The sequence below is a fragment of the Podarcis muralis genome, chromosome 9, assembly GCF_964188315.1.
Source record: "Podarcis muralis chromosome 9, rPodMur119.hap1.1, whole genome shotgun sequence".
NCBI classification, from domain to species: Eukaryota; Metazoa; Chordata; class Lepidosauria; order Squamata; family Lacertidae; genus Podarcis; species Podarcis muralis.
The window spans coordinates 51,301,154-51,319,582 of NC_135663.1; the positions used below are offsets into that span (position 1 = coordinate 51,301,154).

An 18,429-nucleotide genomic window follows, 5' to 3' on the forward strand; every position below is an offset into this window, starting at 1 on the left:
GTAGAGAGTGTCAGGTGCTGGGAAACCTGAGTTACAGATATGTGCTAAAATATTTAGGACTCACTGCTGGTTTCTGTGATGAATGAATTATGCCCATAAAGGGGGGGGGGGATGACTACTGCTAGCAATAATAAATTAGATTCTCTTTAGAATAGCAGTAGCCAAAGGCACATCACAGTCTTATACTTTAAAACATTACACGGACAATCTCACTAAATATAGCACTTCTAAATTCACACTTTGTCACCACAGTGGCAGTGACAAAGTGTAAATTGTTCTCTCTTACATTTCTAGCTCTTCTGTAAATTGGCAGGGGGAAGATGCACACATCTTCCCCTTTACACAAGACTCAGATAAGAGGAGAAGCAAGATTCAAAGCTTTCTTCTTGCTTCATTATGCAGCATCTTAATGATTCTGTCGAAAAATCAGGATTGAAACCAGACTGAATTAGCTCTTGATTCTGTTTCATTAAGAAGCCGTCAAACTAAGATGCTGCATGTGTGCATGGGACAGGAAATATTTCTGCGGACAAACAACTATAGTGAATGTATTTGCTAGGTTTAGAATTCGTTTTTATCATAGGCCAGATAAGCTTTTATAAATTTAAAAAACTAAGTCCTGTGGGCAGTCTACATGAATCTATTCTCTTAACTTAGTGTGTTAAATATACTACAGCGGTCCCTGCAGGAGATTGGCATACACACCCATAATAAAATGTGAGGGATTGTGATGTAAGAATAATCTCCATTTACTATCTTAGTTGCTAATTGTTAGATATTTCTTTGCTTAACTCCCTTTTCTGAATAAACTCTTTATGCCTTCTATTGCCTTTAAGTCAGTACAGTGTGCTAGATGGATTACTGTGAACTGTAAACTGTCAATAGTATCTAGAAGTTTATGAGAAATAACTCAAGTTCTTTGGTTTCTATTTGTAACCACCATTGCTATGCATAGATACTATTTATAAACTGAGCATTAAGCAATATGGTTTCCATTTATATGGTTCTAGATGTTTCCAGTTCTATTGTTTACTTGTATGGAGATATGTAATAACATACTTTAGCCAAGTCCGGCATAAGAAACACAAAGGGTAGCCAGAGCAGCTGTTATCCCAAACTATTGAGTTGGCTTGCGTGGATGAAAGATCCTGTGCTTGGCAACCATTGACTGTCTCTGGGGGTCAGGAAGCCCCCCCCCCCCTTACTAATTCAGAATGAACTTAAGTATGCATTTCCCCCACATGGGACACAAATAGCAACTTGAGGAAGCAGTAATTTAAAACCAGGAAAATGATGGGGGTGAAGAAAACCCCAGCTTCTCAGCTGACTAAGTTCCTGTTTACTGATCTTAGCCACATCTATAGTTTGGTTCTTAGCCATTAACCAGTTTGCAGCCTTAGGCAAGCCGCTATTTATTTGTCTCCTATATGCATTATGAAAATAACAGCACTCAGCTATATCACCAGGCTGTTGTAAGGATTACTAGAGATAACATATATGAAGCAATTAGTTTTTAATCATTATTTTCCTGGAACATGGACAAATATCAATCCAAATTATTTTCTTGCTCATTACTTCCACCTAGAGTCTCTCAAATATTTGAGACACCAGCGCTGAAGTAGTGAACCACTTTTAAACTTTAGTATCTGCTCCATATGGAATTATTTGCTTCAAGTGTTTTCATGACCAATCACATTGTAAGACTTCTTGCTTCACATCTTATAGAAACAGGCTGCAGTTTAAAGGCATTTAAATATAGAGCCTGTGGCTGATCATAGAACTTAAGATTCCCATTAGGCTGCCCAGCATAGCTTTATCCTTGGCTAACTGGTTCTAGCAGGTATAACTCCCAGCTCTCAAACTGATTACCATGAGGTCCTGAGCCCAATTCAGTATTAGTCTTTAACCTTTAAAGCTGCAATCCCAAATACACTTGCTAATAAATGCTAAGCCCCACTGAACACTCTTTAAAGAAATATGCCTATAACATTGAGCTATGAAGGCTGAAATGATCTGGGTCCAGGATATCTAAAGCACTCCCCCATAGGCTTTCTCATACCTTAAATAAGAGAGGAGCTGCTATGGATGCCCCTTCATTCCAAGCTTTTGTGAGCAGTGACACCCAGCCAGCCAGCCTTCTTTGTGATAGCATCCACTCTTTTGAAGCACCTTTCTAAGAGAGGCTCAGCTGGCTACCTCCTTCCCTATATCCAGGTAAGCGATTATGGTGTTGCTTATTATTATTTTTAGTGCCTTTATGGGTAGTTGACTGTTTTAATGCTTTGCAGCATTATCTTTTCTGGTTTTTGGCCTTATTTCTTTGCTTAAGTATCTCGAATGCATTTTATCCAAGACCCACTTCAGAAGGAAATGTCAATACTTATTACAGAGGGATTGTTTTGCTTCCTGCCTTCTTCTCTGGAGGAGGCTGCAAAGGGAGGGGGGCAGACTGCGGGTGGCTGAGTGTGTGGGTGTGTGATACGTGTCTAGCTGTACTGTGCTCCATGGCTGCCCCACCTGCCATAAGTCTTTCCTGCTCCCTCCCATCTCATAAGCATAGCAAACACAGGATGCATGGGGAAAGCAACAGCAGGAGCCAATCAGGACACAGCAAGGCGGGTCGAGTTGCATGTGCTCTTGTTTGTGTACGTGCAAAAGACAGCTCCCGGCAGAGAGGGCGGGATTGCAGCCAGAGTGTCTCACTGTTCTTTAGCTGGCACTGCCCGTCTTGGGTTAGATTCACTGGATAGAGTAAAGCTGTGCTGGAAGTCAACCAATCCAACCACAACTTTTGCCGCAAGTATACTGGAGGAAGGCAAGAAGAAATAATGTTACTGTTGGATTGCAACACAGAGGTAATGCTTGGAAAGCCTTTGTTTTTAATGTGCTTTTAGATTTATAGATGTTAACATTGCCAGTTAAACTCACAGACTTTTAAGATCAATGAGAAGTCACACTTCTACAATGCTTCATCATTTTCATCATCATTTATTGGGAACCTTGGTTTTTGCTACCGAGGGGGTAGGAACAATAAATGTTTCAAACATTTATCTGACTTGTAGGCTGATGGGCAGAGCCACCTTTTGGAAGCTGGGACTGAAGTGAATTTAGCTGCTGATGGATTTTGTCAGTCCCCAGCTCATCTGGCTGCTTGTGGAGGACATGCTTTCTTCCTACTTTGGCAACAGCAGACAGGAGCCAATCTGAACCAACAGGTATAAGTTATGTTTTCTATTTTTCAGGAAGGCAGTCCGGTTCCAACAGACCTCATCCTCTTAAACAATAGCTGTCCATTCTAGTGTAACACTTAACACTACGAACAAGGTTGATGCAAAGCTAGATATGCTAGAATTGTTTTGATAGTACTTCGGTTTAGCATATACTAGGTGCCATTGTATAGCAAAATGTTAAAAAATCACTATTTGGGGGGAGAGTAATTTTGGTTACAATGCACATATTTTCCCAGTGGGGCCCAATCCAGAGAACTGTGGGCTGTACGTCTAATTCTGTTGCAGGAGTTGGTCTTGGTTTGTGAATTGTGCCCTTAAAGATAAGGATTTTTGGATTGGAGATTGTGGCAATTTTTAGTAGTATAGCACTACGCTAGAGATCCCCACCACTTTTATAGTAACTGATTACAACCATTATGTACGGCTATGCTTACAAAAGGAAACCTCTCTGTTTATTCAGGACTGGATTGGGGAAGCTCCAATTCACAAGGCAGCTAAAGTTGGGAGTTTGGAGTGTCTCACTTTGCTGGTTGCCAGTCATGCTGACATTGAGTAAGTGTACAAATTCAATTACTAATCACATAATGTATCCAAACAAAGCTATGGTGTTTATATTGAGGAAATGTGAATGGAGATTTGAATATGAACCCTAAAGTTAGCAACAACAACAAAAATAGTTATTACTGATCTCTTTAGTTTTGGGAAACAATGCAAGGGGAGGGGAATTATTACAGCGGAGTTATTTTGATTAAATAAAATATGCTGTACAAGTTTGAATTGCAGTTTAATTTATGAATAATCACTTGCACACAACTTTTACAATGGCCTTTGAGGCAAGTTTGGTAAAGGATGGAAATTTAGGTCCCGATATACTTTAGTTAGATCTACTTAGGTTTTACTGAAATCAAGGGGGCTTAAAATTAGCTATGCCTAAATTGTCATGTTGATTTCAACATAACAATCATGACCTTTAGTTAGATCAGAGCCATGTAGCTCTATCTTACACATTTAGCCAGACGTAGGTCCTATTGGATTCAATGTAATTTACTCCCCCAAAACAATGCAAAGGATTCCCAACTAAACTCATTGAGACCCGCTTTTGGGTATTTAGAGAACTGCACTCTTAAAAGTGTTTTTAAAATTCATAATAGTTCACTTAACACTTGTTATTTCACTTTACTTTATCAATAATAATCATCATCACTCAGTCAAATGTATTGATTTTGTTTTAATTCTCTTTTCTTAGCTTGCGTAATAAGAATGGTGAAACAGCAGAAGACCTTGCATGGGCTTTTGGATTTTTGGACTGTGCACAGTTCCTCAGGAAAATGAAACACATTCAAAACAGGAAAGCAACAACACAGCTTAGTTACTCTCTGCATGATGACAGCTTGCTTAAAGACACAGAGGCAAGACAGAAACGAGCATATGAAAGCAAGAGATCCATAAGCAAGAAGAGGAGGAGATCAAATGGTATGGAATTTAGCTTTCACTAGACAACAGATACAAGGCAGCTTCTTCAAAGCACAATGTTTTATCTGACACAACTTCTATCTGTTAAAAGATGTATCAAACAGGCACAGTGAAAATGAACATATTCATTTGTATAGTAGGCTAGCTTACACACCCACACCCCTCTAACCTGGCAAGCAAGAAACCAGAGTTCAAGGGCATGCTTCAGCCATGCAAAAACACTCAAGTGGGAGGTGGAGATGGAGCACAGCTGGTGTGATGTGTGGCCTGGAGAGAGCCCCAGGACCAGACAGGAAGGCCTGGAAAGCCACATTTGACCCCTGAGCCCAAGGTTTATCACCCCTGCCCTAGGACACTTCAATCACAGTAGTGCAAGTACAAAATGTATTTCAGATACTGTTAGTTATGCAACCTAATCCTGAACAGGCTTACTCAGAAGTAAGCCCACTCGATTTTAGTGGAAATTCTTAGTAAGAGTGTTTAGTATTACTGTCCCAGTCTAGGAACCCTATCCTTCCTCCTTAAACAGCACCCATTTAATATTACCTCTTCCAATGAAAGGAATACAGATTGCACATTTATATAACATTATATACTGAGTGTCATTTCCTCACCACACAGCAATATGCACTTAGAATTAAGGAGAAGGGCTCCTTCCAGGACAGGTAACAGGTATTTCACATATCTGCCTAGGTCTTCTCAACAATCTTTTAAAGGGTACCACAGTCTCTCTTGACATTTTGAGAACACAGCTCCAAACAATTTTTAAAAGTGTTTACAGTTCACAGCCATATTATTGCGCTCTTATGCTGGTACTGTATACATGGTCATCTCCACTCATTTTAATTGGATGATTTGTTCTGTGTGTTCAAGTGTTGCTTTTTTTTTGTTTTGTTAAAGTTCTAAAGGGATTTTTTTTTGTTTAAAAATTCTCTATGGTCATTATGTTGACTGCTTATATAAGATGGAAAACTGACATAAAATGTTCTAAACAAAAAAGAAAGCTGTAACAACCCTGCCATGGTCAATCTGTATGCAAGGGGTGGGGGGGAGAGCATCTAAGCTGCCAAAGGGAGTGGGAATAAGCAACTACCTCCCACAAAACTGATTTCTAAGACTGAGATATGCCAAGCTGAAACCGAGTGCTATGTATAGGTTAGCAAATGCTTAATTCAGATGCACGATTTATATATGAAATACAAATCTTCTCTTTGCATTTAAATAAAGATGAAGTCTTCGATGTCACGTGAAAGCCAATTACTGCAAGAAGACGTGTGAACACTAAGAACTTTACAAAGAAATAAGTCTGCATCTCAAAACCAAATATTTTGAACAGTGCCTTCTAAGAAGGAGAATGGGTTGCTTCTTGAAGAAGATTTTAAAAAATATTAATTCCTGTATTCACACAATAAAAAATATGTATGTATAAATTGTGCCCTCTCTTTCTACCATCTATGCCCCAAGTAACTATGTGACATTTAGCACTGATTTTGTGATTGGTATTTTGTTCCTTCCACAACAAATGCTCCACATATATACACACACAAACACACTCAAGGAGTGCAGAGGAACAAAGATGGTATATTAAAAATTAGCATTGTTATGAGGTCCCAAGATCCACTTTACAAATACCTTTAACCAGTGTTCAAACAGAGGATTAAAATGTACATGATTTTGTTGAGCAGTGTCTGAACAGATATGTATAGGATTGCACTGTTAGGATCAGATTATAAATGCAGAAAAGCCAGCTATTAGGAAATAACAATGTTTGATAATCAGGTTTTATTTGAAACTTCATTATTTGGACTCTAATATATTGGATTAGCATTTTTATTTTAACTGGTGGTGAGCAACATAATACTATGTTAAGGAAAAATAAATAATCACTGCTTAAGTGTGTTTGTATACCTATATGTATTTACAGAACTTCTGGTAGTTCACCATGATCATCTAAATAGCCATTTAAATAGTTTTTGGTCGTTGAGGAAGACACAGGTTATAATAAGCATCTTTGTTCCAGAAATCTGGACCCTTCCATCCACACCAGCCCTGTACAGAAGAAAAACAATACACTATTAAGTCTGTTGCTTCTAATAAAATAGCTGGCATTTTAGTAAAATTGATATGAATGTCAGAGGTTTTGTTCTACTAATTCATACACACCAAGGATAACAAAACACCTCTTGGATATTCAGCTCTGTTGGGAATGTGCAGCAGGAAACCTTGGCTTGCAATTCCTCTTCTCTCCCCATCATGGCCAGATTGGAAACTTTTGCACCCACTTTTGATTAACTATTGTTTAAAATTATGTCTGAAGCCTAAATTGTAATTAATCTTAAGCATGGCTTATTGCAACAAACCAGCTTCATAAGCAATGGTTTGAAGATAACTTGTTTCCAAACAAGATACAGTTACATCACCATTTGTCAGGTAAAGATGAAACAAAAAGTCATGGTTAATGATAGAGAAGTGAATCGCAGACTTTTTAAAACATGTCACAAAATGTTCCCTTTCAGTATTAACATATGCAGTTGGAATGTGAAGGCAGAGTCTCACCTTTTCTAATATAATATGCAGATCCTCTGCTCCGGTATAATGTGGGTCCAGGATCAGAAATCTTATGTGCCCTGTGATCTCATTCCATGCTACTCCTAATATTGTGTGAGCCAAGACTCCACCACCTGAATAGAGAAGAGGAGAGAAAGAAGATGGAGAGGTAAGACAGTACATTCAGAGACAAAATTATCATTTGCTAATCATACTTTTAAATGATCCTCTGAAGTCAAGAAGGAAATTTTCATTTCTGAACATCTAAAAGTCAATTCTAAAAGCCTTTCGTGGAAGTGCATGGTAGAAGAAATCTGGACAAAGGCTGAAAGAAGCCAAATTGGAACTGTGCAGGAAATAAGCTATTATAGATAAACATGCACAGGACTGAAAATAAAATGAGTTAACTGAGAAGGAATTCCAACTGTGTTCAATGGGGCTTACTCCCTAGTAAGTATATTTAGAATTGCACTCTGTTTTGTTTTCAGCAATATAACCACTCAAAACAACTGATAAGAAAACATCATGTATGATCCTTAAAAAAAAGTCTTTTCTAGAGGTTAGGAAGTCTAAAGAAAATTGCCCAAACAGTATGAAATATCTGCATAAAACACAGTTTTTTTTAGTGTCAACAGCAAGTTGAGAACAATGTGCTGAAGAGATGAAAAAAGGAATAAGTGAACACTGCATTTTCTGTCTCTGGAGGCTAAGAGCACATCAAGTGGGCAAACATAGGCTAAAGCATAAAATTGTAAAAGTAGGTCCTTTATCTTACTAGATGTTGGCGTACACTATCCGGCTCATAAGTTGTGTTATCCCATTAGTGGGAATGGAAGTTGTGTTGTTCCACCATGTGAAGAGCACCACTCTTGTGATGTTCAAATTGGGGCTGAGAGAACTGAATCATTTTGCTCCCACTCCCTCTTCTACAAACTTGGACCTTGGAAACTGAATAGAATGTCTAAAATTACAGGAGACACCTTTGGCAGCTGATGTGGAAATCCTCTGAAAACATGCCTGGGTGCTGTACATCTTTGCCACAGGTGCCATTTGTGAAAACAGAGGGCAAGGAAGACATTCAAGTTGTATGGATAATTACAAGGTCTCTTGGAAAGTAAGTTTAATTAAGCCCCATCTTATTTCTTAAGTAAGATGGGACAGAAACAACTAGTGGATGAAGGTCACCTACAGGGGCTCTTATCTTGCTTAAGACTCCAGAAGATCTTTTTTCTTTAAGGAGCCGCACACGGGATAAAAAATAAAAATAAATCACAGGCCAGATGTTTCTTTACTGCTGTTAAGCCACCTCAAAGCTATCTAAAAAGCAAGGTAAACAAAAGAAAGACCATGATTCACAATCATGTGGTGATAGAGGTTTTTGTTAAAGATTCCTGACAAGCTCTGCTTTCAAACACTGCATTCCTATGTGTGTTTACTCAGAAGGATGTCCAGTTGTGTCCACTCCCAGAAAAGTGTTCATAGGATAGGACTGCAGTCTAAAAGAAGTTACTCAATTTATAGCTTCCCAGATTGGAAATCATTAAGTATATCCTGCAGACTTTAAAAACAATTGGGGAAAGAATATTCTTTTTCAGTTTCTAAGTTAAGGTCATTATTCTGAATAATAGATTTCTTAGACAGTAAGGACCAGCAAAAACATATCTCAGGAATAGCTTAGATGTTCTTTGGAAATGGAACATTGCACTAATAGACTCAACATGTCAGTAGTGGAAAAAAAGTTGCCACAGACATAGCTTTACATTCTAAGCCGTGTGTTCCAAATTCTCAAATGATACAGCTCTTCCCAAGACTGCATCACCTCAAAATGCAAATAGAGGATCACATGACTGAAAGGTGTCCATTTATAAAAAGGAAAATGTTGGTAGAAGCAGCTTTTCCTGGATGTGCTATTTTCTCCCAGGAAAAATAGTTGCAGAACATTCAAACATTTAACAAGCAATCCCTTATCTGTGTGCTAAAGTAGCACAGTCCCAAGACAGGGTTAAGAATGTAACCAGAATCTCCAAAGCCAACACACTGCTTTTAAAGGGCCAGGGGCATATTTAGAAAAGAAAAGTTGGGATAATGTGGATTGGGCGGTATTTAAAATCTTACCAATCATCACTGGTGTTCCCTCAGTCTTGAAATGATTAGCAAGTTCTCTTCCCTGAGAAGCCAGCTCAGACCCTTGGCTAGAAGAAAAAGTTGTCATCGTTTTCAGCTAGTGCTTAAATTGGGGGTGGGGGGTTCATGAAAGCCACAAGTTCCAATCCATTATATTCCTCGCAATCATGCACACCATAGCCTGATAAAAACAGTAACGTCACAAAAGACTGAGCCCCCTCTGCCTCCCCCTGACCTGTGTTTTGAGCATTGCTTTCAGCAGTACCCATCTAAGGTGTGTTGCAATGGATTCCCCTGAAAACACGGTAGTCAGAACTACTGGTAATGTCTAAGTTGTAGCATTCTCAGTTGAAAAAAACCACCTCATTTTAAGTACTTCAACAGATGAACGGTATACTGGACTTTCTTATTTTCATTAGAGAAATATTGGAAGGAATGATATTGGCATTGCCACTTATGACAAATAGTTACCAATAGTTATATATTCTTCATGAAACTATACAGCATACAGGTCAGTGTATTAAGCTGCACTCTTCATAACACAAATTAGGAACTTATACAGCTTGGTTTTTCTCTTTGCAATCACTTAAAACAGCACATTGACTACACATTAAAGGGAAATCTCCAAGGTGCTCTACAGATGCTATAAAAACATCACTACTGGTATGTCTGCCAGTCCCAATAATAAAAATCTAAAGAAACTGTATGCTGCTTCTAACAGTGACAGAAAATAACATTAGGATATTTTTTTACGTAGAAAACGGAAACCAATTTTACAAAGGTTATAGTATTATATCAGTGGTAAAAATGTTGTGTTTGGTCTAGAATGAAATTACTATTGAATAAAATGTCCTCTCTTTAATTCCATTTTAGAGTTGACCATCATAAACAAAATAATTCAGAATCAAAACATTTTTACAGTCTCTTGATAATGAACATAATGGTCACTAAATAACAAAATATCCAATCGCTATCCACTCAGGTGCTGACTGTGCTTCTTTTTGTTAACATGGAATCTGGTGCATTATCTGTCATTTAATGGTGTATTCTATGATTTGCGCTATGGTATTGTGGCTCATCCTCTGAGGCACTTGTTTCTTCACCTGATTCTTGAGCCATCTTGGTTTTGTTAGAAATTAGGAACAGAGGAAGCTACCATACACTGAGTCAGACCATTGATCCATCTAGTTCAGTATTGTTTACACTTACTGGTAGCAGCTCTTCAGGGTTTCAAGCAGCAGTTAATTCCCAGCTTTATCTAGAGATGCTGGGGATTAAAGATGGAACATTTTGCATGCAAATCATGTGTTCTGCCGCTGAGCTGCAGCCCTTCCTCAGTTTTCCCCGTGAGCATTCTTACCTGACGAAGAGTATTTTTGAAGTTATCCCTAGGAGTTGGTTCAGTACAAGCTGCACTTCGATAGAACCAATCCATTGGCGTGATCCAACAAATCCTGGTTGCTTGTCTCCAACATCAACTAGAGCCTTTGGAACCACCACAAATGAAAACACAAAAGTAACAAGTCATTTGTACCATAACTGTAATTAATAATAATAATAATAATAATAATAATAATAATAATAATATTTACCTGTCTACTACTATTTTAAATCTGGTTTATTAAAAACAGGACGGGGTAAAGAGGGGGAAATATCTTTACAAAATTAAATAATTATTCATTACAATTGATACACAATTTTATTAACATAAGGTGTGCTGTGGAAAAAGCTTGACTTAAGATGTTACATCTGACACCAAAACTGCCCCTGCCATATTAAAGTTTGCTTTTAGCCAGTATATGATAAATATCAAAATAGAAAATGTATATAACTGTAATTATAGGCTAGACTAGGATCCTTCTGCCCAACATGGTATATGAAGCCTTTTATCAGGTGTGTCCATTTCCGATCTAAAGTGGAATGCAGACACAGGTTTGCCAGCTCAGTGCTGCAGTGATGGGGCACAAACATAAAGTAATCATTCAAAATGCAAGCTTCAGAAATGTCAAACCGCATATAGTCTGGTAAGTGTAGGTGGGCTATCCCAAACATACAATTCCACTGGGAGCTGTTGTTTTTCAATGAACCCAAACCTGGAAGTCTTCAGTACCTGTTGGATTTCCTTGTGTGTTGGTATTGATCGGTCCATGTATCCCTGATGCCTGAACCATGAGCATATAGTCTGTAGAGACCGATAGGCACAGCCCCAGCCATTATCATCAATACGATCCTGCATGTAATGATGGTAACTATATGTGCCATATACCACATACACCTGGGTAGGAAAGAAAAAGCACATTGTAGTCCTGCATGTCAGGTTCAGAATATTATTATGATAGTAATTTTGTATTTCAAATTGGTATTTTTATTGCTGCTGTTACTAATTTTATTAAAAGTATTTTTATTAAAGATTTCTGGGGGCCGTAAAAACCAACAAGAATATGCTACTAAAGGGAAAAAAGGATGGAGAGCCAACAGGAAAGCAAGCAGAATCAGGTAGTAATTCTTCATAATTGTGTCATAAAATGTTTAATGACCATGTGGAACAGCCACTGAGAAAGAAGTCTGGGGAGAGCTGTCTAAGAGCAGCTAGTCCCATTGTGTGTTCTGTGCTGTCTCCCCTCTCCTTTCAACACTGCCAGTATATTTCCCAGTAGAACACAGTGAATTTGTTTGCAAATTAGGGGACTGGCACTAGGATACCGCTAAGTATGCATGCACTACGAAGAACCATCGATGTCAAAATGTTAACTGCAATTCCCAAGAATAGCCTCCCAGTTCTCTTGCAATGCAGTCAGCATATGTACCTGTTTCCTTATTGGGCCATTAGATGAGAGCAAGTACAAATGAAACTCACCATCCCAGACTCTATACCAGGTGGGTTGAGATGTACATGTGGGTTCCTGAGATATCCATCTTTGAATGGTTCATCTGGAAAATGATAGGCATTAGCCCTTCGGAAATAAGGTCTGTCAAATGGTAGATTAAACCGTCTATGTAATTCCTAAAAGCAAGGTAAAAATGAGAGAGAGTGTGTATCCATAGGAAACAGAAAAGCCTTTGCAGATTTCAAGCCATCAAGCTCTACCCAGATTCTCTGAAGGAAGAACCGGATGGTGTGAGAGATGTGCAGATGACACGGAATCCAGTAACCTAGCATTTCTTCTTTCTCTTTGCCTGGATAATATGTAGAAGAAAAAAACATGTGGCAGCATCACGCGCCAACTTTCTCTCACCCCACAAAAGCAACCCATGAAATAGCACAAGAAAAGGGAAAGCTTGGCATTTGATGACATCACATTACAACCTTCATTTCTGTGGATGTTACCAGAGGAGGGAGCAATGCTGCACTACAGCTTTTGGCAGTAGCCACACACATATATCACAATGTCTGGCTTTGTTTGTACTGAGTGCCCAGCACACACTATAAGGAATCCCTGTGCAAATACAGAGCAATTTGTATATAGAAAAGGCACACCCACTCTCCTCAGGCCACACCCCCACCAGATGTGCTCCATACATTCCTTGAAGACTTTTGCCTGGCTGGAAGGTCTCCTGCATAATTCCTCTTGCTTAACTGGATGGAGGTTGGAGAAGCAAAAGTGAATGAAGAAAACTGATTTCTGCATGGCTGTGAGGTAGTCTATTTTACAAAGGTAAGCACCAGAGTTATATCCACTTGATCCATTCACTTTGGACACACCCAGCATCAGCATGCAGCCCAAGGAAGGTTTCCTATGGGAGGATGTGACCTTCAAGCTGACAACAGTCCCCCATTCTTGTGCTATTTTAAAAATATCATAGTCGGAAAAACAGTATACATCATAATCTGTATGGAAGTAGACATAGGCCACTTGATAGTAATGAACTTCAGTACTAGAACCTAACATAACTTTTAAAAGGCCAGTTTAGTTTAAAAAAGAGAACTATAGATTACTTTTATTAATAATTATATAAAGTAAAACTATTAACTATGCCATGTTTTAGTCACCATCCAAACAATCTTTCAACATAAGGTACCTGTCTGTAAGTCTCCAATTGCTGATCAGAAACGCCTGTAGGATATGAGATTGTAACAAGGTGTTTTTTTCCTGGTAGCATGAAATGAAATTGTTCAGGTACCACAACAGTTGTTCCTCTCATATATTTCAAAATGCACTTTTCCATATCAGTTAGCTGAGTATGAATCGCATTCACCAGGAGACTTCGTACACTGCAAGATATTGATGGAACTATTTAAGAACACCAGAAAATCAGAATAACTTTCTTACTCTCAAACTATGTGTATTTTTCAAGAGATGGAGGAAAAAGTCCCATAATACGCTGCTTTGCTTCACTTTATACAGTTGTATCTATACTGGGGTTAATGACAATTGACCAGTGAGTGTGCATATGCGAAAGAAGGCATGGAGCATGTGCTCAAGATGACAGAATTGATTGGGGATTTTGCACATTGGTCGTTTTAGATTACATAGTCTAATAAAAAACTTAGGATACATCTAAACAGCTTTTTGTAGCCTTTTTGGATTTATCAGCAGCTTTTGATATGGCAGACAGCTTTTGATATGGCAGTTCAGGAATCAACTGAAAGAAACCAATACAGATTGAGGAGTACTTGTTTAAATTCAATAACGACATACTGGCACATATATAAGAGTAAAATGAGCCTGCCTATTGGCACCTAGTCAGTTTAATATTTATATAAATGGCAGTCTATATATTGAAAACAGAGGATGCATGCTCCACTGCAATACGTGGCAGGATTACATTGTACTACATACTATCTCTTCCTTGCTTAGGCTTGAAGAAACTTTTTAAAGGGTTTATAACATTTTGTATGCATAAATATAAAATAGCACTACCCAAAGCTTACCAACACTGTGCCTTTTTCTTCTCGCATCATGGTGTAGCTGAAATACTACTTCTCTCAAGCCCAATGAAGATAACTATTCCCTGCCAGAAGATTTTAATTAATTTCCAAGTGCATAACCTCTAGTTATAACATTGGGTTATGTTATGCACACCTTTAGGTATTTCAGTCTTTCTGAACAATCTGCTTCTTGGGCATCTACTTTTCTGAGTAACAAGACAACAATTCAGCACACTTCTTTTCGCCCTAATTATTACAACTGTAGATTTAAGGATGTTATAAAATTCAGCAGAGATATATCCACCTTCGCATGATAAATATGCAAAGATCATACAATAGAAAAACTCAAGCACATCCTTTATACATAATCTACTTACTTCCGCCACACTTCTTCTGGAGACACGGAGACAACAGCATCAACTGGCAAGGTCATGCTTATGTAGTGATGCCCCCTGCTCTCCTTTTCAATGATTGGAGAAAGAGGATCTAACGAAGTTGTCATTTCCAGCATAAGATCTATATTTACTATAGGTTGCTGTAAATAATAACAATTTAAATGTGCAAGCTGTGCAGTTTACTGCCCTTGTTTTCCTTAACAAAGCACAAAATATTTTTTGTGGAGGGAAATCTCATTCTTAAAATTGACCATGTTAAAAGGGTTAAACACCTTTTTCCTCCAAGCATCACAGTTCCAATCCAAATTAGGTGCCCTGTAACTGCATTTAAAAGAAATTAAGAGACAAAGATATCTAACATCTAATTTGACCCACAGACTCGCAAGGAGGTGGGGTAGGGGGTTGAGCTGACTGATCAATCCACCAGTGCAGTATTATAGCAAAACAGCAGGACTGCTATGCCTATGTTGCAGGCAGATCTGCTGGGAACATGTTAGGATCTGCAAGTCAACAATCGCAGATGAGATTTTAAAATTTTATCGGAATGTGTAAACTTCTGCATTTACACCAAATGCATGATTTGGCTATAAAAATGTCACAATGGTTTCACTCACTCAGTTCTACAAAGCCATAGCAAGGAAAGGTAAACATACCAGTTCTTGTAACTTTTTATCTTTCTTTTTTGAAAACCTGCGTTTGTTATCATCTTCCTGCTCAAATCTGAAAAACAGTAATAAAATCAACTCATACTGAGAAATGCGTATACTATCAGAACCCTCAAAAATCATTCTTATTTTTGTTGAGCTATACTCACTGAATAAATCGTAGTATCTCCTTACATGCAGAATCATCTGTAAGCTCTGTTGCAACTGAATTTTTACCACTATTTGGCCACAGATACACTGAGCTGTGACAGATTCTGAATACCAGCACATCTGAAGCCAGTTTGGCTGAAAGATCACTGAAAACATACTTCAGTCCCTCTTTTGTTGACGAATCTAAAACACACAGAGAAAAGAAAGAAGATGAAAGGAATTGGGGAGATAGTTGCACATTTTAAATATTCTGAAGGATGATGGAACAAAAAGAAATAGTAATTTCTTTAGTTGTCAAAACTATTTGCTAAAGTGAAAGCATAAAACTGCCTCAGACCTACTTGCCCATCTACCTCATTATTGTCTGACTGGTAATGACTCTCCAGTATCTCAGGTAGAAGTTTTTCCCATCACCTGCTATCTCACCTTTTTAAGGGGAAATAGTCCAGGGACTGAATGTGGAACCTCTGGCATGCAAAGCTCTGCCTTCTTTTCTGTGGTATCCTTTACTTGGGAAGGAGGATGGATTCACTCAGCTTCAACTATTTTTTCAAGCAAACCACTTAACAAATTAGAGGCACAAGTGCTTGTGCTGATTTTCTGGTTTATGTCTTACAGAAACAACTTTGGATGCTGCCCATAAAACCAACATTGGCTCATTCACTTTCTGCTGCTTTGTATTGTTTATATGCTGATGCAAAACCAGAGAAAGTTATAGTGCAAAAGGACCCACTGCTGCTGTTGTGCTAACAAAGCATTGCAACTGTATCTGGATCCTTCAAAAAATATTTTTAAAGGACCTGAATCCTTAAAAATTATGCCTGCCTAGATCCACCAAAAACTTATTCCCATGCCAATCTGGTTAAAATGAAATATTTTCCTTACATTAGTTTCAGTAATAATATTGTAACACAGTGTTTGATATGAAGACTCACCATCAGTAGTGGCAAGTTGAAATGCCAGATCAAGGCCACCTCTTATTCTAAAAAGTATGTCCATAGTCTCTAAGATGACCTATTTGGAGGGTAAGAAAAAGTTGAGTTAGTATGAAGTGCTGCTGCTTTGGTTGTAAATTTTCACAAGTTGTGATTGGAGTGTGGCCCATGCCTAACACTCAATTCTACTCTCCATGCATCAAAACTGTATGTTGTTAACGTGCTGAATCTCATTTATAAGATGAAACTAATACAGTACACCTCTACTTCACAATGGAACTGAAATATGATGCAAGACTGAACTGAAACTGAGATTTGAGTGCTCAGGAATGCTCAGATCCAGTCTCATGATAAGGCCATGACAGCAATCACAAAAAGCCAGTTGACATTTTGTTAATCTTAAGACTCAATAAAAAGGTGCAAATGTGTGCAAGGAAAATTGTGCTAGGCACCATGTTTACATATTAATGTCCAAATCCTCCAGTTCCCCATCTGCTAAGGGAAGCTCATTTAGCATCTATGTGCGGGAAGTGTGCAACAAATGCTGGCCATAGCCACAACAGGTCTCTTCTGTTGGCTCCTATTAACATGTAATCCATAACTGCTTAATTTGATCATTATTTAAGGTTGCATCTTATATGTATTACATGCTGTTTATTGCAACCCTAGTAAAAAGTAAAGGACCCCTGACAGTTAAGTCCAATCATGAATGACTCTGGGGTTATGGCGCTCATCTCGCTTTACTAGCCGAGGGAGCAGACGTTTGTCCGCAGACAGGTTTTCCGAGTCATGTGGCCAGTATGACTAAGCCGCTTCTGGCGAAACCAGAAAACCATTTACCTTCCCGCCGGAGTGGTACCTATTTATCTACTTGCCTTTTGACATGCTTTCGAACTGCTAGGTTGGCAGGAGCAGGGACCGAACAACAGGAGCTCACCCCATTGCGGGGATTCGAATCACCGCCCTTCCAATCGGCAAGCCCTAGGCTCAGTGGTTTAGACCACAGCGCCACCCGCGTACTAGTACTTAGACCAATTTAAAATTTGTAAATCAGACTCTGGAGCAGGTATTTAGTACAGGAACATGCCTTACACAACCCACCCAGTCATCCACACATTGGATTTGTCTGCCTCAAACGCCTCATGTGCATAGGCTAGTATAACCTGGTTGTCTCCCAGATTCTTTTTTATTGTTATTACTGTATTATCATTTTAGGGCTGGTGTTCTTTTTGTATTACCCCAACTCAGAATTGGGTGTGGACAGGCCAGAACTTTTCTTCACCATCACGTTTATATCCCACCCCACGAATCCTCAAAGGAGGAAAAAAGAAAAATGGCAGTCATGGTTCCTCATTTCATCTTCACAACGACCCTGTGAGGTAGGTTGTGTTGGAAGACGGTGCCTGGCCCAATGTGAACTTTATGGCCCTGTAGGCATTTGAACTTTTGTCTTCCAGGTCTTGGTTCACTTATTATATTCCTCCACCTTACTCCATATTCTTGGTGGTGGGGAAGATGGAGGGGTTAATAAACTAGGGGGAATCCGGTCTTTCCTCTCATTGGCCACGCCAAGTCCAGTGCCCACCGGCTGCATGGCAGAGTTAAATTTATGCCCCAGGGAGGCACTGTTTTGTTGGCAGAGGAGCCCCATGGCAGCATCGCGACCGTCCCCCAACCCCCTCTCTTCCTCTTCCTTCTCCCCTCACAGCGACCCCTTCCTCGCGCGGGGAGAGAGTGGCGGTTACCCGCGTCACTTACCACGTCCGTCAACGGCACGCTCAGGGGCGGCTGCATGGCTCCTCCCCCTCAACCTGAGGCAAGGTTAGAGCTACTCCTCTGCACACGCCCCTAACGAGCTGACACGTCACCCTCTCGCTGCCTCTCCAGGGCAAAGCAAAGACACCCCTCTGCGTTTTTGTTTTTTTTTAAAGCCACCGACGGGCTTGCGTACGCCGGCATCCGGGCTCTTGAACTACATTTCCCGTCATGCCCTTCTCACCGCGCAGCCGCCGCCGTCGCGATCCTTTCGGGTTGTGCCAT

At 39.3% G+C, this 18,429-nt stretch overlaps 2 protein-coding genes across 4 annotated transcripts; one reads left to right on the forward strand and one right to left on the reverse strand.

Moving 5' to 3' along the window:
• Window positions 1-2,245: 2,245 nt before the first annotated feature.
• Window positions 2,246-6,133, forward strand: ANKRD37 (ankyrin repeat domain 37). The gene is made up of 4 exons (XM_028744824.2): window positions 2,246-2,855; window positions 3,063-3,215; window positions 3,691-3,782; window positions 4,477-6,133. Exons 1-4 carry the CDS (start codon window positions 2,829-2,831, stop codon window positions 4,724-4,726), a joined length of 522 nt encoding a protein of 173 aa, XP_028600657.2. The 5' UTR covers window positions 2,246-2,828; the 3' UTR covers window positions 4,727-6,133.
• Window positions 4,444-18,375, reverse strand: UFSP2 (UFM1 specific peptidase 2). 3 transcript variants are annotated; one of them, XM_028744817.2, is made up of 12 exons: window positions 18,148-18,375; window positions 16,390-16,468; window positions 15,454-15,637; window positions 15,293-15,359; window positions 14,622-14,779; window positions 13,395-13,587; window positions 12,232-12,378; window positions 11,485-11,649; window positions 10,735-10,859; window positions 9,366-9,442; window positions 7,260-7,384; window positions 4,444-6,752 (listed from the first exon to the last, which is right to left on the reverse strand). In XM_028744817.2, exons 1-12 carry the CDS (start codon window positions 18,181-18,183, stop codon window positions 6,666-6,668), a joined length of 1,443 nt encoding a protein of 480 aa, XP_028600650.1. In that variant the 5' UTR covers window positions 18,184-18,375; the 3' UTR covers window positions 4,444-6,665. The 3 variants fall into 3 exon arrangements, with proteins under 3 accessions (XP_028600650.1, XP_028600649.1, XP_028600651.1); XM_028744816.2 differs by lacking the exon at window positions 18,148-18,375 and adding an exon at window positions 17,975-18,067; XM_028744818.2 differs by lacking the exon at window positions 18,148-18,375 and adding an exon at window positions 17,628-17,959.
• Between the last annotated feature and the right edge of the window lie 54 nt (window positions 18,376-18,429).

Bases quoted from the DNA above. Each gene is read 5' to 3' on its own strand.
- UFSP2 (XM_028744816.2), bottom strand. From the start codon at position 18,040: ATGGGGCTCCTCTGCCAACAAAACAGTGCCTCCCTGGGGCATAAATTT. The intron at 11,650-12,231 runs GTGAGTTTCATT...TTTCCTACCCAG, and splicing joins CTGGTATAGAGTCTGGGATG to GTGTATGTGGTATATGGCAC. The intron at 9,443-10,734 runs GTAAGAATGCTC...TTTTTCTTCTAG, and splicing joins TCAAAAATACTCTTCGTCAG to CCAAGGGTCTGAGCTGGCTT.
- ANKRD37 (XM_028744824.2), top strand. From the start codon at position 2,829: ATGTTACTGTTGGATTGCAACACAGAG. The intron at 3,216-3,690 runs GTATAAGTTATG...CTGTTTATTCAG, and splicing joins GAGCCAATCTGAACCAACAG to GACTGGATTGGGGAAGCTCC. The intron at 3,783-4,476 runs GTAAGTGTACAA...CTCTTTTCTTAG, and splicing joins GCCAGTCATGCTGACATTGA to CTTGCGTAATAAGAATGGTG.